The 19,838-nt window shown below is 39.6% G+C and overlaps 1 protein-coding gene across 1 annotated transcript; it reads left to right on the top strand.

The window, feature by feature from the left end:
* Positions 1-1,517: 1,517 nt before the first annotated feature.
* bpgm (2,3-bisphosphoglycerate mutase) lies at positions 1,518-18,902 on the top strand. The gene is made up of 3 exons (XM_034176135.1): positions 1,518-1,628; positions 12,182-12,804; positions 17,770-18,902. Exons 2-3 carry the CDS (start codon positions 12,204-12,206, stop codon positions 17,943-17,945), a joined length of 777 nt encoding a protein of 258 aa, XP_034032026.1. The 5' UTR covers positions 1,518-1,628; positions 12,182-12,203; the 3' UTR covers positions 17,946-18,902.
* The last annotated feature ends 936 nt before the right edge of the window (positions 18,903-19,838 follow it).

Here is a 19,838-nt window from a genome sequence, read left to right as displayed (position 1 = left end):
GCATTTTAAGAAATGGGAGAACAACAGTCTCTAACATTCAGAAAGCTTGAAGGAGAATAGGTGCATGTAAAAGAGAGTAGGCACTATCCTCTGCTCTTTGATTTTCCACTGGTGTTGCTATTTTAATTCTTCTTTCCTGTCACTTTTCCCAATTTTCTAAATATGCATTTGCATCCTATACACTGAAAAAAGCTTGTTGCATTTGGACACATTTTGATCAGCTGATATACATACTGAAGTCTCAGCCCAGTCTCACATTTTTTATTTATTTATTTATTTATTTTTATTTTTTTTCGTTCTCCAGTCACGAAATGAATCAAATATTTGTGAGGGTTTTTTAAAACTCACTATTACTAACCCTACTCCTACTCCCAACTCTAACCTTAAACATAACCTAAGCCTACTCCTTCCCCCAACCCTAAGCATAACCACCCGACCACCCGCTTCACTTTTAATTTCGTGTATCCGTCACGGAATGTATTAGAATGAATTTGTGCTGCCGTGATGAAAATGAGGCGCTTATCGTGACAATATCACGAACCAATAGATTGTTTATTTTGTATTCTACTGAGAGAACTGAATATCTTTTGCATACAGATGAGTTGCACTGTATTGTGTTCTGTGCTGTTGGCACAAATTGCCAATAATTTCACAACAGATAAAAACATTGTGGAAATACTATAGCTGCATTGTTGCTTTTTTTGCAATGCTTTCAAAAGAAGACTATGTCATCATCTATATGATAATGGCCAAGTGGCCTCTGTGTGCATGTGTATGTCTTTAATTGCGCAAAAACCAGGGAGAGCTGACATTTGCCGTTTGCTGTGCTTATGTATTTTGGGTCAAGGATGAATGCTGGCAGAAAAGCCGAAGACAGTGGCTGAAGACATTTAAACCACTACACATTTTACTCATGGTATGAACATGAAACTTTTGTCACTCATAGTAAGAGCAACAAAATAAATAACACTAACTACACTGTTAAACTAACATAAACCACAATAAGAACATTTAAAACCCAAACCCCCAAACTCCTATGATGCATTGCAGCACAGCTTCCATTGTTTATTGGTGAGCTGAAATAGCTAATTTCTTCAAAAACATTAGTCCTATCAGCTTTCTGTTTTCGCAGTATTCATCACTGACCCAAAATACATAAGCATACCAAACGGCAAATGTCAACTCTTCCCGGTTTTGGTGTGATCAAAGCCACAGACACACACACTTGGTTATTATAATATAGATGACAATTAATTATGTCTTTCTGTATCGAAAGTCAGGTCAAACTGTACGATTAGTCTCTCCTTATAAATGTATATTCTACAAAATGGAAGCCCTAAAACATAAATATAGTGAATTTGTATTTATTTATTTATTTATTCATTCATTTATTTATTGTATTTTTATTTTTTTCCTCCTCGTTCCGCAGAACCATGAACGCACCAAATTCCCACTCTTAATATGGGCATAGACTCGGTGTTTAAAGGCACCGCCCACATGACTTGATTGCCACAGTGATTGGACACTATGGCTGTCAATCATGAATATGACGCGGCTGCTGGAGGTGGGTTTTGCGTTTGGTCTGTACGCGCTCGCTGCATTTAAAGTGCATTTAAAACCCGGACACGGTAAGCTGACATGTCCATAAACTTCTTACTTGTTTTGCTAGTGACTGTGTTTATTTATTGCTGTAATGCTGGAAATGGTTTCATAATGTTACTTTGCAGTGCTCGGTTATTTTTAGCTAGGTAGCGGCTAACCCTACGTAGCCGTGCCCGCTCACTTCTTCTCAGGGCTCTGGTTTCGAAAGCAAAAATACCATTAATTTCTAGTTTCAGACGATTGTTATTTAAAGTGTTTTAGGCCTGGAACCAAACCTCTCTGCTACAATATGAATCATGACCATTAAAATATTTGATTTAGATTAAAAAACATGTCAAAGGCAGAATGTGTACATAACTGTTTAAAGCAAGCAAAGAGCTATTCATTGGTTCATGCATTGCAAATCCAACCTCAGTTTTCTTGTCAACTTTATGTGGTTAATAATATACAAATAATGAATGTTTGAGTTCAATGGTATGAATATTCCATGAGGTGAAAGCTAGAACAAACCATTCAACTCGGCTTGGCCTCGTTGAATGGTACAGACGGTTGCCCAGTTCCGGTGTTCTGTCGAGATGAGGTGCGCCGTTGAGAATCTCGACAGATAAGTCTGCCGAGCGGAGATGCGCCGTCAAGATGAGGTGCCTCGCGGCGTGCACTGAAAAAATTACTTGACGAATTTCGCTTATTTTGATGGGCAAGTAAATGTATAAAAATCCGAGAAGACGACCGTAGAGCATGTCCATAACTAATGTAAGAGCTAATCAATGTAGCAGGCGATGCTACAAGTTTACAAAGCCACATGCTGAGTAAAATAAAGCCTTTTAAAAGAAAGGGTCTGTGCTGATTGTCTGAAACGGACTTGTGCATTTAAAGTGAAGCAGTGTGTTTCTATATTTTTTAAAACGTGGTTCGCGCCACTGGCTGTTCTCCACCTCCGCAGATGAAGCGCACTTCTCGGTGGTGGGTAGAGGAAAAAACAAAAAACACAAAATGCGCATGCGCACTTGCACATCGAGCGAGTTGCATCATCTCCACATGTGCAGTTGCGCGACGCACCTCATCTCGACGGGTGACGTCTTCAAATCTGGGGTAGAGCGATGTGCGCACGCATGCGCAGTTGGGTATTTGGATGTTATTTAGCTGAAAAAGTCTGGGTGGAGTAGCGCTTCTACTTAGTGTGAAGCCACATTATGTGTGGTGCAAACATTCGCCAGAAATGGATCACTTTTGCCAGTTTCGGATCACGACACTCTGCCTCACTTTGGGGGCATTCCTGGCATCTGGCTGGAGCCCTTCTAATGCAGAATGATACACACTGTGCCCGAGAATGTGTTTTGAACACAAAATGATATAAATTACACTTATTAAATGAGAATTTACTTCGTTTCGAAAAGCGCCGTTATACGTTTTTACAAGCAAAAAATAAAGTGTGGAGGTGAGATTTCTCCCGAATTAAAAACTAAAAGCCCCCACATTCATGTCCATTCGTGATGTTGAGATGACCCCCAAAGTCCACAAGGCTCACAACTACAGACATGAGGCTGCTGCTTCAGTGATCCGCAACTGGCAAATTTTCGCGTCAGAGATAAATGCGTGCAGCAATTAAACAGCAAGACATAACACACTAACATTTTCTACCCAAGTAAGTAAATATTTTCCCACTCTAGAACCAAAAACACCAAACGGCTAACTCACCTTTGCTACGTTTTAGAGATCGTTACTTTAAAACTTGCAGGAATGAGTGAGTCAGAAAAAGCGCACGCACACCGCAGACAGGGATGTTTTGATTCCTCTGCTGGTCACAAGGATGGCTGGATCCGGTCGAGCTTGTGGTCGTTTGTAGACAAACATCAAGCTTTCCATTGGTACCAAGTATTAGCTTATTTGTGCTGATTATGAGAAACGGCGGCGCAAAAACTACAGCAGTGATCTGGAAGTGGCAATGATCCGGAACTGGGCAAATGACTGTATGTTCCAGCTTTGTTCCATTGCATGAATGTAAAAACATTCATTTGTTTTATATAATGGCTAAAATAGATCCTTGTCATTTGATATTAATTTTTAAACAACAGAAAAGGGACTTAAATTTTGTTGCATCACTGCACTGACTGTGTCCTCCCAAAAGAAAAAGACTTTGTGTATGTCCTCACTCCAGCGAAAAATGATGTCAGAAATTAGTCCATCTTTTCATTCTAACTCCCTCCTAACAGCTCTTCATGCCTCCAGACGGCTTACAGCGCAGTGGATTTGTTTTTGTCTTTGGTTTTTCATTTATCTTTGTCTTTTTAGTAGAATGCAATGGGCCCCAAACCTGGGGTCTAAAGTTGCACCCTAGGCTCTATAGTTATCCTAACCAGATCTGGCATTGTATCCGAGGGCTCTCTTCAAGATGGTGATCGTTCCCTTAATTGCAGACAACGGCACCTCATGTGCACTTGGGTGACCGGGGATTGCCTCAAGGTATTTCTTCAGGTTCTTCTTCATCAGGCCTGTTGCTCCCACCACAACTGGGTTGATATCGATGTCTTTCAATGACCGTGTGTGTGCGTGCGTGCGTGCATTTAGAGTGCAAGGTGGTTCCATTTAGCGTGCAAATTTGGTTCGGGCAGGGTTTAGCTAAACATGCAGAGTTTGTTTTACTGAAGTACAGTGATTTGAAGGCGTTAATTGACAGTGCTAATTCTTTGAACACACACAAAACAAATCCACTGCACTGTAAGCTGTCTTGAGGCATGAAGAGCTGTTAAGAGGAAGTTGGAATGAAAAGATGGACTAATTTCTGCCATGTTTTTTCTTTTTTTTTTTTTTTTTTTTTTTTGCTGCACTGAGGAAGTACACAGTAAACCCCCCCTCCCCCCAAGTACACAAAGTCAGTGCACAGCATCGCGGACAACATTGTCAGAATTATTTTGGACTCCTATTTAAAGTTCATGTTGGATGTCAGAGCAGCAGTGATGCACCAAAGCTGGACAAATTTTTGATGTGATTTTTCGTTGGAGTGAGGAAGCACACAACTCTTTTGGAAGGACAGAAAGTCAGTGCAGTGACGCACCAAAATGTAAGTCCCTTTTCTGTTTATTATAAATAAATATAATATCAAATGACCAGGATCTATTTTAACCATTATATAAAACAAATAATGAATGTTTTTACATTCTTTCAATGGAATGAATATTTAATTCGGTGAAAACTGGAACATACCATTCAACGAGGCTGTTCCAGCTTTCACCTAATGAAATATTCGTACCATTGAACTCATAAACATTATTTGTATAGTAGTTCATTGTGTGTGTGTGTGTGTGTATATATATGTGTGTGTGTATGTGTGTGTATATATATATATATATATATATATATATATATATATATATATATATATATATATACACACACACACACAAGGTCTATTAGAAAAGTATCCGACCTTATTTTTTCCAAAAACCATATGGATTTGAATCACGTGTGATTGCATCAGACAAGCTTGAACCTTCGTGCGCATGCATGAGTTTTTTCACGCCTGTCGGTTGCGTCGTTCGCCTGTGAGCAGGCTTTGTGTGAGCACTGGTCCACCCCTCTCGTCCTTTTTTTTATTGTGAATAAAATGTCTGAACGATTTGGAGCTTTGCTGCATCAATTTTTTTCCAGAGACTGTGAGAGACCTCCAGGTGGACACCGTTCGGAAAATTAATATGGCTTTCAGGGATGATTTTATGGGGATTATACAGATTAAGGAGTGTTACTGCCGCTTTAAGGATGGCCCACAACTGCTGAGAGCGCTGCCGCTTCCAGCGCCGATCGACAGGCTCACACCCCGCTGAAACAACCAGATCATTTCCAACGTGAAGGCTTTGTTGAACCGGGACCTCGTCTGACTTTCACAAAAAGGCAGAAGTCGTGGACATCAGCACTTTTTTTCGGCACATTCCACTGTTTCAGGAGTTTTTTTGACAAAAACTCCTGTAACAGTGGAATTGGATTGGAGTTGGAGCCTGTCAATTGGCACTGGGAGCGCGCCGCGCTCTCAGCAGTTGTGGGCCATCCTTAAAGCGGCAGTAACACTCCTTAATCTGTATAATCCCCATAAAATCGTCCCTGAAAGCCATATTAATTTTCCAAACAGTGTCCACCTGGAGGTCTCTCACAGTTTCTGGAAAAAAATTGATGCAGCAAAGCTCCAAATCGTTCAGACATTTATTCGCAATAAAAAACAGAGGGTGGAACAGTGCTCACACAAAGCCGAATGATGCAACCGACAGGCGTGAAAAAACTCACGCATGCGCACGAAGGTTCAAGCTTGTCTGATGCAATCACACGTGATTCAAATCCTACTTGGAAAGATGATAGGTCTGTAATTTTCAACATAGGTACACTTCAACTATGAGAGACAAAATGGAAAAAAAAAAAATCCAGGAAATCACATTGTAGGATTTTTAAAGAATTTATTTGTAAATTGTGGTGGAAAGTAAGTATTTGGTCACCCACAAACAAGCATGATTTCTGGGTCTCAGACCTGTAACTTCTTCTTTGAGAAGCTCTTCTGTCCTCCACCTGCTACCTGTATTAATGGCACCTATCCACAGCCTCAAACAGTCAGACTTCAAACTCAACCATGGCCAAGACCAAAGAGCTGTCAGAGGACACCAGCAAGAAAATTGTAGCTGTGCACCAGGCTGGGAAGAGTGAATCTAAAATAGTCAAGCAGGTTGGTGTGAATAAATCAATTGTGGGAGCAGTTGTAAGAAACTGGAAGACATATAGAATGATGAGCAATGCACTGAATGGAGTACTGCATGTCTGGACATGTTCAAAGCTGCTGCTGTCAGTCTGGTTGGAGTAATAATGGCTGCACTTCTTCCTCCCTGTTTTTTTTTTTTTTTGTTTGTTTGTTTTTTGTTTTTTTTGGTCTGATGAAAGTGAATGTCATCACACTTCTTTCTGCAGGTGACTATTTTGATGATCTACATTTCAGAATTCTTTAATCAGACCAATAAACACTGAATGCAGTTTTTCCTCTTAGTATTGATCAGTCTTGTCAGTCATGTAATGCTTTGGAATAACACTTTTCAGTTTCATGGTTTTTTGTAGGAAACAATGGATCAAGCCCATCACAGACTTGCACTGATGCAACAAGGGAACTTCTGCTTTGCAGAACAGGCACATCACACTCGTCATGCAGGTGGATATAAGCCTAGTAACCATGGAAACCTTGGGGAAGCCCCCTGGCAGATCTATGTGCAAGCATTCTGGGGTGTGCCATGAATCATATGAATGCAATGTGTGCACACAGTTAAAATGAAATTGTCATTTCAGCACTAGAAATACATTCGCGAGTGCACAAATTAGCCATAATTGGATGCTTAAATTAACCGGGAAGGAGTTTCATAAAGCAGGCCATATTTATAACACATAAAGTAGATATCAATACCTTCAAAATGGAATCGGTTTGAAGAGTTTTATTTACTGCCCACATGAGCTTTTCTTCTAATATAATTTGACCACAAATTTTTTTTTTTCTTCAGATTTCAGAGGTTTCTCCCACAAAATTACATATTTCATAGCCAGTATAACTGGCATTGAGCCAAGGAATGAAAAGGCTTCTTTGAGTGTAATGGTATGCTTCAGTGTCTCAAACATGGATGCTCGCAATCCTCAATGTAATATTTTCCATAGTTTGAGCATACATAAACTTCACAGTTTAGTGTCAGTGTCTGTTTGACTATAGTCCAAGTCTGGGTGTCCATGACAACTGCCACAGAAAATTTCAGGCCTCCAAGTCCATTATTTGCTGGGATATTCTACCTTGAGCATGGCTTCAGAAATGAGGGCCATAATTTTTTGCCTAAAAACGGCAGACCCCATGCACGCTAAGTTGGCCATATCTCAGAAACTACTTGGCCTACAGGCCTCAAACTTAAAATTTGTTGTTCTCAATAGTCTGGGAATATTTTATTAAAATCTGACACAAGGTGCATGAGGCCCTCATTGAATTGACATGGAATGACCCCATTTCAAGGTCCTGGACTGGCCTAGCCAGTCTCCAACCCCATAGAAAATTTGCTGAGGGAGTTGAAAGTCCATGTTGCCCAGTGACAGTCCCAAAACAACACTGCTCTAGAGGAGATCTGCATGGAGGAATGGGCCAAAATTCCAGCTACAGTGTGTGCAAACCTGGTGAAGACTTACAGGAAATGTTTGACCTCTGTCTTTGCCAACAAAGATTATGTTACAAAGTATTGATGAATTTTTGTTATTGACCAAATACTTATTTTCCACCATAATATACAAATAAATTCTTTAAAAATCCTACAATGTGATTTCCTGGATTTTTTTTTTTTTTTTTTTCCCTCTCATTTTGTCTCATAGTTGATGTGTACCTATAGTAGTGCTATGTGACTAAAAAGATTAATCCAGGTTTTGAGTATATTTCTTATTGTAACATGGGAAACAAGGTACCAGTAGATTCTCACAAATCCAACAAGACCAAGCATTCATGTTATGCACACTCTTAATGCTATGAAATTGGGCTATTAATAAAAAAAAAAAGTAGAAAAGGGGGTGTTCACAATAATAGTGTGGCATTCAGTCAGTGAGTTCGTCAATTTTGTTGAACAAACAGGTGTGAATCGGGTGTCCCATATTTAAAGATGAAGCCAGCACCTGTTGAACATCCTTTTCTCTTTGAAAGCCTGAGGAAAATGGGACGTTCAAGACATTGTTTAAAAAAATTAAAGTAAAAAAATTGATTGGAGAGGGGAAAATGTATACGCAGGTGCAAAAAATTATAGGCTGTTCATCTACAATGATCTCCAATGCTTTAAAATGGACGAAGAAAACAATCATCAAAATGGCTAGAAGAATAACCAGAATGGCAAAGGCTCACCCATTGATCAGGATGATCAAAGACAGTCTGGAGTTACCTGTAAGTGCTGTGACAGTTAGAAGATGCCTGTGTGAAGCTAATTTATTTGCAAGAATCCCCTGCAAAGTCCCTCTGTTAAATAAAAGATGTGCAGAAGAGGTTACAATTTGCCAAAGAACACATCAACTGGCCTAAAGAGAAATGGAGGAATATTTTGTGGACTGATGAGAGTAAAATTGTTCTTTTTGGGTCCAAGGGCCACAGACAGTGTGAGGTGACCCTCAAACTCTGAAGTCAAGCCACAGTTCACAGTGAAGATAGTGAAGCATGGTGGTGCAAGCATCATGATATGGGCATGTTTCTCCTACTATGGTGTTGGGTCTATATCACATACCAGGTATCATGGATCAGTTTGGATATATCAAAATACTTGAAGAGGTCATGTTGCCTTATGCTGAAGAGGACATGCCCTTGAAATGGGTGTTTCAACAAGACAATGACCCCAAGCACACTAGTAAATGAGCAAAATCTTGGTTCCAAACCAACAAAATTAATGCCTTGCAGATGTGAAGAAATCATGAAAAACTGTGGTTATACAACTAAATACTAGTTTAGTGATTCACAGGATAGCTAAAAAAAAAAAAAAAACAGTTTGAACATAATAGTTTAGAGTTTGTAGCATCAACAGCAGATGCTACTATTATTGTGAACACCCCCTTTTCTACTTTTTTTATTTTTTTTTTATATACTAATAGCCCAATTTCATAGCCTTAAGAGCGTGCATATCATGAATGCTTGGTCTTCGTGCTTTTGTGAGAATCTACTGATACCTTGTTTCCCATGTAACAATAAGAAATGTACTCAAAACCTGGATTAATCTTTTTAGTCACATAGCACTACTATTATTCTGAACACTACTGTAGGTAGGACTGTTATCAACACAGGATTACAATTTTCAGTTGGTGATTTCTTAGGAATCATATTCGTAGTAAATCAGATTGTCATGTTAGCAGTTATGATGTGATTGTTACTTCCATCCATCCATTTTCTTCGTCTTTATCCGGAGTTGGGTCGCGGGGGGCAGCAGCTCAAGCAAAGCCGCCCAGACCTCCCGATCCACACACACCTCCCCCAGCTCCTCCGGGGGAACCCCAAGGTGTTCCCAAGCCAGCCGAGAGATGTAGTCCCTCCAGCGTGTCCTGGGTCTTCCCCGGGGCCTCCTCCCAGTGGGACGGGCCCGGACACCTCTCCAAATGTGTTTAATAAAACAAGTGTTATTACCCCTGCCAACGGGGCAGAGGTAATATCTTCTTTCTCCCCCCCCCCCAGTTTGTGAATTGCCTAGAACACACAATTTTTCATATATTGTTATGAAATTTTTATAGAGGATTCATATCCTGATAGGCAAGAACAGATTCAGGAAAAATCTTGGAAAATCCCTATCCTTTAACATTGGGTAAATTTTCAATAATTCATAAACATCAAAAAAGATAAATCTTCTTTCATATTTGAGACCATTATGTAGGATGGTATCCTTTACTGACTGACAAGTTTGATGCAGCTGATCTGCTCTGCTCTGTGTCAGCCTGATCCTGTCAGATCTCAGAAGCTAAGCAGTGGGGGACCTGGTTAGTACTTGGATGGGAGACCTCTTTGGAACACCAGCGGCTGTGTGTGTTTCTCCAGGTAAAACTGGAGTTGCGTCAGGAAGGGCATCCGGTGTTAAACTTGTGCCAAATACCAATGCGGATCTGGTTGGATCCACTGTGGCGACCCCAAACACAAAATGGGAGCAGCTGAATGGACGACGACGACGACAACAACTGACTGACAAGTTTGATCCAGATTATAGATTTTGTGGTCATCGGAAACCCAGTTTAATGTATATTTTACATTATATCTTAATCAAATGTGCCCCAATCACTCTCATATTTGAAAGTGAGGTGCAGACTGGCATTCACTATCGCCTGACAGTCTGATCCAGATTGTGGATTTTGTGGACATTTGAATTTAATATTGAAAAGCCCATTTGATGTACATTTTATCTCAATAAAAATATGCCTCAGTCACACTCATGTTTCTGTTATGGCTTTACCTACAGCACCAAAATTGGATGGCAGTTCCAGTTTTATGCCTTTTTGTCTTTCTTCCAGTTATCAGTCAGAAATCAAGTGCCAAAAAGCAAATTGTGCATAGCAGAGATAACCATTGTTCTGTGAAAATTATCTGAAAAAGAATTCAGAAACCAAAAAAGTTTTAAAAACCTGACATCACCACAAAAAACTTTTATTCAAGTGCATGAACTAAATACATACTCCTTTATATTTGATCACATCTAATTTGTATTATGAAAAGCCAGTTCTAAAGACTTTGACCTTAAAAACTTTTGTCAACAGTAAAAATTTGCTGAATTGGAAACACGTTGGTGGAAGTTTGCACTCCTGAGCACAGTGCTCTAGTTAATATTATGCCAATTTGTTGCCTCCCATAATCAAAATTCTCCCTATTTTGCCACCAGCCTCGTGTTTTTGCCTTATTTATTTATTTGCCACATTATAAATGACCTTTAAAACACTCTACAATGATAAAGCAATAGTTACAGATGTTTGTACATTCAATAAGGGGTGACTATACTGTATGACATTTTATAACTGGACTCACCAAGGGCTTTTTAGGTTTTTGATAGCTTTAGATGCTCTAAACTGGATTTACACAGGTTTGTGCTGGCGTCTTGGCAAAAACAGGTTTTTAGATGGTTTAAAACCTGACTGTGGTACCAGTTATACAGCTTCCTGATGAAGTGGCAGAGAGGAGAATTTGAAATTTCACTTGCAGTTTTCTAGAAAGCACATGGGAAACCAGAGTCTAGATTTGACCTGTTTTTGTGTTTTACAATCCTTCTCTGCTGCACTCCAACACAAAGCTGTAAATCAGGGCGCCACAGCCAAATGTTGCACCATTCACACTTTCTCCACTCACATCCACAAACGCATATAATTCTTTCAGAGTTGTCATGGATGTCTTTGTGGCTTCCCTCATTTGTCTCCTTCCAGTTGGTCACTCAAGTTTTGAAGTCTGCCTACTTGACACAGATTTACTTCAGTTTGTATCAAATGATTGATGTAAATTAATGCTGGAATCCAGTAGCTTGGAAAAGTGTCTATCCCAGGACTTGTCTCAAGGAAATTGTCTCTAATCCTTATATTTAGTCATTTTCACACATCCCACGTTTTTTGGAACGTTAGGAGCCTTAAATGCAGGAATTGATGAATATTATTCACAAATGAAGTGACATTGACTTAGAGCATTATTGGGTTCATATTGTTTGTAATGAAATAGAAGTCATAGTAAATAGAATCGTGATGTGCTAGAGTTGGAATATTTGCATTTGTTTTTTTTTTTTTTTTTTTTTATTGTGCCAGCCTTTTCTGATTTGGGGTTATAAAAATAAATACATTTGCCATTATTCACTACACCCAAGGACAAAATTGTTGGTACTTCGATATTTTAATGTATGGTCAAAAATAAATGCAGACCCAGCAATTTTGTTTAATCAAAATTGCATCATGTCTACAGATACTCCCTATAATACACACTAGTGTGTGGCAAGGATTTCATGTTTCAACACTAATAGTTACATTTTTAAAGGATGCCGGCTAGGGATACTACTTTTGGTATCATTGCTTAGGCTCATGTTTTGTTTCTGAATGTGTGCAGGCCTCTCTTGCTGGTGCTTCGGATGTCCGAACGCAAACTCATTCTGTTGAGGCATGGAGAGGGTGCCTGGAATAAAGAGAACCGTTTCTGCAGCTGGGTAGACCAGAAGCTGAGTGAAGATGGGGTGAAGGAAGCCCAGGAGTGTGGCAGGCTCCTGAAGGAGCAGGGTTTCAAGCTTGACATGGTGTTCTCCTCCATACTCAGCCGCTCCGTTCAGACGGCATGGCTTGTGCAGGAGGCTATGGGCCAGGAGTGGGTTCCTGTCATCAAATCCTGGAGGTTGAACGAGCGCCACTACGGTTCGCTGATTGGCTTGAACAGAGCAGAGATGGCCCTCAAACATGGTGAGGAAAAGGTGAAGTTGTGGAGAAGGAGCTATGATGTCACACCGCCTCCAATTGATGAATCCCACCCTTATTTCTTGGAAATCTATAATGATCGCAGATACACAACTTGCGACGTGCCAAAGGATGATCTCCCCCGAGCAGAAAGTCTGAAGGAGGTGTTGGAGAGGCTGCTACCATATTGGGAGAGTACTATAGTTCCAGAGATAAAGAAAGGCAGAATGGTACTAATATCTGCTCACGGAAATAGCTGCAGAGCCCTGCTGAAACACCTGGAAGGTATGTTTTTGAACATCACTGTCTCAGCTTTTTCCTTATGCTCCAGGTGTCCTAAGGTCAGCAACAGCTTCTGGTTACTGCTGATTCTAGTCGTCATTTATAAGGACATATTTCAGTTCCACATAAGGGAGATTGAACTTGCACAAAAAGGCCAGTGAGTTTAAGTTACATTTGGCAGTGGTCATGCAATAAACTTTGACCTTTCAGTGCAGTGCTACAAGCTGTTGCTCTGGTGTTCTGATGCAGTTTAAAGCATAGACAGGTTGGAATTTACATTTTATACCACCCCCACTCCACCAGCCTTTCTTAATTTTGTTTTATATAATTTTTTGCCAGATACCCTTCCTGGTGCAACTTCATGGGTGCATGAAGAATGGAGAACAGGTGGCAAGTGTGCCAGCTACTTGTCACTGTGTTGCCTAATCCCACTTTTTTTTCTTGCTTTTTCTTCAGATACTCCACATGAAAGTGTACTCTAGGTTTTGTCTCAAACAGCAATCATCAACTGTGTGTTATGGAGGGCAAGCACACTGCAGAATTTTGCTGTAAAAGGTTCCTTCAGTGGTCAGTGCTACTTTGATTTGAGAAAACATCACCTGAGTTAGTAAGTAGTACAAGGTGATTACTTCAAATGAAGTTACACACTGTACAGTGCATCTGGGAAAGATTCACAGCACAGCAGTTTTTTCCTCAAAATTCTACACACAATACCACATAATGACAATGTGGAAAGTGTTTTTTTTTTGTTTGTTTTTTTTTTTTTGTATTTAAAAATGGGGGGGGGGGGACCCTAAGAAATCACATGTACATAAGTATTCACAGCCTTTGCCATGAAGCTCAAAATTGAGCTCAGGTGCATCCTGTTTAGACTGATCATCTTTGAGATGTTTCTACAATTCAGTTCATTGGACATGATTTGGAAAGACACACACCTGTCTACATATAAGGTCCCACAGTTGACAGTGCAGGTCAGAGCACAAACCAAGCATGAAGTCAAAGGAATTGTCTGTACACCTCCAAGACAGGATTCTCGAGGCACAAATCTGGGGAAGGGTACAGAAACATTTCTGCTGCATTGAAGGTACCAATGAGCACAGTGGCCTCCATCATCTGTAAATAGAATAAGTTCGGATCCACCAGGACTCTTCCTAGAGCTGGCAGGCCATCTAAACTAAGTGATTGGGAGAGAAGGTCCTTAGTCAGGGAGGTGACCAAGAACCTGTTGATCACTCTGTCAGAGCTCCAGCATTCCTCTGTGGAGTGGAATCTCCACAGTGAATCTCCATCTCTGCAGCAACCCACCAATCAGGCCTGTATGGTAGAGTGGCCAGACGGAAGCCGCTCCTTATAGTGCAGCAAATAACTGAAACAATACTGCAAATGGTGATAGAAGCACCAAATTTGGTGAAAAGAGTTCATAGAGATTACTTTCTAGAAAAAAAAAAAACTGATTGGCCACTTGAATTTTCAATAGGCAGCCAGGTAGTGGTCAATTGAAGAATTACACAGTGGTCAAAATTAAAAGATGCTCCAATCACATTGAAAACTATACCACATAATTTATCTGATCATAAATATTTCAAAAAGGTATAGTTTGGCCTGTCTGTGACTGAATGTTATGGGGTAAAAACAGCAAGAATGGTGACAAAGGTCATTTTCAATTTGTACAGGAGTCAAAAGTTAGTTGCTCTAATTTTGGTAAAAGTGGTGCATATTATTGGTTGAACTAATAGAATTAATAAATGGAATAGTTTTGACTGTGTTGAATGTCTGGTCTCCAAAGTAAAGGTTAAGCAATGTCGACGTCCATTGGATTGTATGACATGTGACATAGTTACCCCGTAATGTGATAACTAAGCATGACACATGGTGCAAACCATTCCTTTTGGAAAAACCCTATTAACCAATAATTTGCATCACTTTTTACCAAAATTAGAGCAACTGTACAGATTGAAATTGACCTTTGTCACCATCTTTTAATTTTGATCCCTGTGTAATTCTTCAGTTGACCCATACCTGGCTACCTATTGAAATTTCAAGTGGCTAATCTGTTTTTTGTTTGTTTGTTTCCAAAAAATAATGTCTAAGAAGTATTAGTGGTGAATTTGGTGCTTCTATCACCCTTTGGAGGATTCCTCTGTAAATATTCTGTCATCTGCTGCAGTATTAGTAAAAGGTGCATGGCAGCCCACCTGGAGTTTGCCAAAAGGCACCTGAAGGACTCTCAGACCGTGAGAAACAAAATTCCCTGGTCTGATGAGACAAAGCTTCAACTCTTTGGTGTGAATGTCAGGGGCCATGTGGAGGAAACCAGGCACCATCCCCACAGTGAAGCATGGTGGTGGCAACGTCACGCTGTGGGGATGTTTTTCAGTGGCACTAGGAACTGAGAAACTAGTCAGGATTGTGGGAAAGATGAATGCAGCAATGGACAGACATTTTATACAGTGAGGAAAAAAGTATTTGAACACCCTGCGGTTTTGCAAGTTCTCCCACTTAGAAATCATTGAGGGGTCTGAAATTTTCATCTTAGGTGCATGTTCGCTGTGAGAGACATAATCTTAAAAAAAAAAAAAAAAAAAAAAAAATCCGGAAATCACAATATATGATTTTTTTTTTTTTTTTTTTTTTTTTTAATAATTTATTTGTATGTTACTGCTGCAAATAAGTATTTGAACACCTGTGAAAATCAATGTTAATATTTGGTACAGTAGCCTTTGTTTGCAATTACAGAGGTCAAATGTTTCCTGTAGTTTTTCACCAGGTTTGCACACACTGCAGCAGGGATTTTGGTCCACTCCTCCATGCAGATCTTCTCCAGATCTTTCAGGTTTGGGGTTTCAGCTCCCCCCAAAGATTTTCTATTGAGTTCAGGTCTGGAGACTGGCCAGGGCACTCCAGGACCTTGAAATGCTTCTTACGGAGCCCCTCCTTAGTTGCCCTGGCTGTGTTTGGGGTCATTGTCATGCTGGAAGACTCAGTCATAACCCATCTTCAATGCTTTTAATGAGGAAGGAGGTTGTTTGCCAAAATCTCGCAATACATGACCCCATCCATCCTCCCTTCAATACGGTGCAGTCGTCCTGTCCCCTTTGCAGAAAAGCACCACCAGAGTGTGCTGTTTCCACCCCCATGCTTCATGGTTAGGATGGTTTTCTTGGGTTTGTTCTCATTCTCTAAACATGGGAAGTTGAGTTGATTCCAAAAAGCTCTATTCTGGTCTCATCTGACCACATGACCTTCTCCCATGCCTCCTCTGGATCATCCAGATGCCACTGGTGAACTTCAAATGGGCCTGGACATGTGCTGGCTTGAGCAGGGGGACCTTGCTGCCCTGCAGGATTTTAAACCGTGACAGCATCATGTGTTACTAATGTAATCTTTGTGACTGTGGTCCCAGCTCTCTTCAGGTCATTGACCAGGTCCTCCTGTGTAGTTCTGAGCTTTCTTAGAATCATCCTTACCCCACAAAGTGAGATCTTGCATGGAATCCCAGGCCGAGGGAGATTGACAGTCATTTTGTGTTTCTTCCACTTTCTAATAAATAATCATAACAGTTGTTGTCTTCTACCAAGCTGTTTGCCTGTTGTCCTGTAGTCCATCCTAGCCTTGTGCAGGTCTATAGTTTTGTCCCTGGTGTCCGTAGACAGCTCTTTGGTCTTGGCTATGGTGGACAGGTTGGAGTGTGATTGATTGTGTGAACAGGTGTCTTTTATACAAGTAACAAGTTTAAACAGGTGCAATTAATACAGGTAAAGAGTGCAGAATAAGAGGGCTTCTTAAAGAAAAATTAACAGGTCTGTGTGAGCCAGAATTCTTGCTGGTTGGTAGGTGTTCAAGTACTTATTTGCAGCAGTAACATACAAATAAATTATTTAAAAAATCATACATTGTGATTTCTGGATTTTTTTTTTTTTTTTTTTTTTTTTTTATTATGTCTCTCACAGTGGAGATGCACCTAAGTTGAAAACTTCAGACCCCTCCATGATTTCTAAGTGGGAGAACTTGCAAAACCGCAGGGTGTTCAAATACTTATTTTCCTCACTGTATATAGGAGCGTTATTCCTAGCATGCAGCCTTCCCCCTGGTAATCGATTCTTACATAAATGCACAACATTGATGCCAGGAAATGGCATCAATGTTGTTGATTGTTTTTTCAAAACTACTAAAAACATGGCAAAATGACAAGACACACAAACATGTCCTATTTCACGCAGCTCCCACACGATGTTCCAGTCCTTCAAGAAGCCTCAAAATGTCCCATATTGACTTAAGTTTTTCTAAAGCGCAGCACTGGATGCTAATATGTGCATCTGTGCCTGTTGTGCATGAAAACATTTATTCTTAAAGAAACTAAAGGTAAAGTTAAAAATATGCTTGACATTTGGAATAAATGATTACTCCAACCCAGTGATTTACTCCAAGCCATTACACTATAAATATTACAAATAATTTCATTTTAGACAGTTCCAAATGTTCTCCACCTCATGAAGCGCACAAGAGTGAGAGAGAAAAGCTGCAGCTGGAATGGCCCTGTGTTTCTGGAAGTGATTAGAGGTGTTTTCATCAGCCAAACTCGGATAGAAAATGATTAATCCACTACAAAATATTTTATATGCGCAGCGTACAGCAGCACAAAGCGCGGCATCCAGCTGGGAACACAGCGGGAGAGATAGTAGGGATGAAGTGCGCAGGAGTGCACAGCCAAAATGCGTGCAAGTGTCAAGGCAACTTTAGTAACCATTCTGGTGCAAAAAAAAAAATAAATAAATGCAAATGGAGACTGGCTTAACCCAACTACAACTTTTCAGTGTTTGGTCTTTTTGTAAAACAGAAAAATGAAAGCCTGTGGAAAGCCTTTAATTGCTATGATGAATATTCATTCACTTTCTATACATGCGTACACCAATTATGGGTGCTGTGATGAACATGACTCTGAATATTACTTTTGTTCTGTTTTAACAGGTATATCTGATGCAGATATAGCCAGTGTGACTTTACCTACAGGAATACCGGTGCTGCTGGAGCTGAACGAAAACCTCAGGTCTGTGAAACCTAGGCAGCTGTTGGGAGACCAGTTGAAGATTCAGGCAGCTATTAAAAAGGTTGAGGACCAGGGAAAAGCTCAACCCTCAACCTAAATACACTCTTGGAATCTTCTGCACAAATCTTTAACTTGGTAAACACCCAACTCTTACAGGAAACTCAAAAGGTGTCACATCGTTTTAGAGGATGACAATAACAAATTGCTGTTAGGTTTAGAGATATAAATGTCTTAAGTGAAGGTGCTATACTTGCTGTAAATGGGGGCAGGCCTGAACCTGGATCTTGGCCTGACTTTGCCAACAGGGATGGGAAGAAGCTGTTAGACGGTGTGTTTTTAGTACTGTTGAATTGTTTTTAAATGTAAGCACCAAGCAAGCATGCAGCTTTTATGGGATTTTAAAGATGCTTTGCATGTGTAACTCCAACAGAGGCAAATACTTTATTGATCTCATGTTACAAATGTAAAGAATCTGATAATTCCTGAAATTTGTTATAGTGAGAAAATTCTGTTACAGTAATACTTGGTAAAATGTGACATTCATATTGTACTAAAATTCAATTAGTTTACAAAGGGTTCTTACAAATAGGGTTGCAACAAATGATTTTTCTAATCAGTTAATCATTGTTGTTTTATTGTATTTTCCAATTGGTAAATTATCCCCTGGTTAATTGACCAGCACACCATAACCATAAATTCTACCGATATCTTCCAACCTTATCTTCAACTATTTTGTCATAAAAAGTATTTATTTTACACATGCGATCTAAAAAAACCCCCATATAAAGTGCCAGTAAACTTAAAAAGGCAGTCATGGGGGGAAAAAAATATAGACAAAAAGCTTACAGACAGCTTTACCCCTTCTGAGGCACATTCAAAAAATAAAATCTTAACATTTAATATGGCTGCGAGTAATAATAATTTTCACAATCTGTTGATTATATTGTGGATTAATCCATTCATTGCTTTGTCTGTAAAATTGTGAAAATATTCATCCTTGTTTCTCAGAGCCCAGAATATCTTCAAATGTGTGTCCACAACCCAAAATACAGTTTACTGTCAAAAGTTGAATTAAAAAAAAATTTAGTCATGTAAAAAGCTGGAATCGGAGGATGTAAATATTTAGGACAACCCAAAAAGACTTGAAACAATTGATGGCCAACAGTGGTGGTCACAGCTAACCAAAAAGTTAGCTTTGATAACTGGTAATCAGCTAACTGAAAAGTTATGTTTTTTTTAACACTAAACCGATAAACTGCCTAAAAACTTATCGGAAGCTACAGATAACCGATAACTTTCAATTTTGCCTCCCATACGCTCTCAGCTACTAAGAAGCTGATTTTGAGTTTCAAAACAGCCAACAGCCAATGAGCCAGGGCTTCTGTCTTTGTGTGCTCTGCCCCCTGCTGTAGGAAAGTGTCATTTACTGTGACAGGATACAATGGTCCAGCGATGAGGCAGAGGTCTTGAAATGGAAAACAGGTTTGAATTATGGTTTTGCTTTATAAATAAAATTATTCTGGATAGAATAACTACATTAATGTAAAATCTTAAAAGTACAAAGTGATATATAACACATCTGCTCATTTTAAAATAATGCACTAATTCTGAAGATTTGAACATTAACACACCAAAGGGATTATGGGTAAACTAAGCCTCCGCTCATACTGATTGGTTGATTAATTCATTCTGTGTAAAAACCAACACAAGTGAATCAGTGTAACGTGTTGGTGTTTACAAATAAATGTGCTTTTGTAAAATGTCATTTTTCTCATTTGTATAAAAAAAGAAATTTCAAGATCCCGCTAGACAGTGCCTAAGAGCACTCGTGATGACATCATAACTCTATCCGGTTAGGGAGACAAGGGTTCTTTCAATAACAAGAACTGTCAACAAACTTTCTTGTGTGTGGTTGGAATTGTGTGTCGATAGGAATCACCTTTTGAATGCTCGAATAATGATGTCAGTAGCACAAAGAAATCAACTAATA

The sequence above is a fragment of the Thalassophryne amazonica genome, chromosome 8, assembly GCF_902500255.1.
Source record: "Thalassophryne amazonica chromosome 8, fThaAma1.1, whole genome shotgun sequence".
Taxonomy (NCBI): Eukaryota; Metazoa; Chordata; class Actinopteri; order Batrachoidiformes; family Batrachoididae; genus Thalassophryne; species Thalassophryne amazonica.
This window is presented reverse-complemented; position numbering and strand designations above follow the sequence as displayed.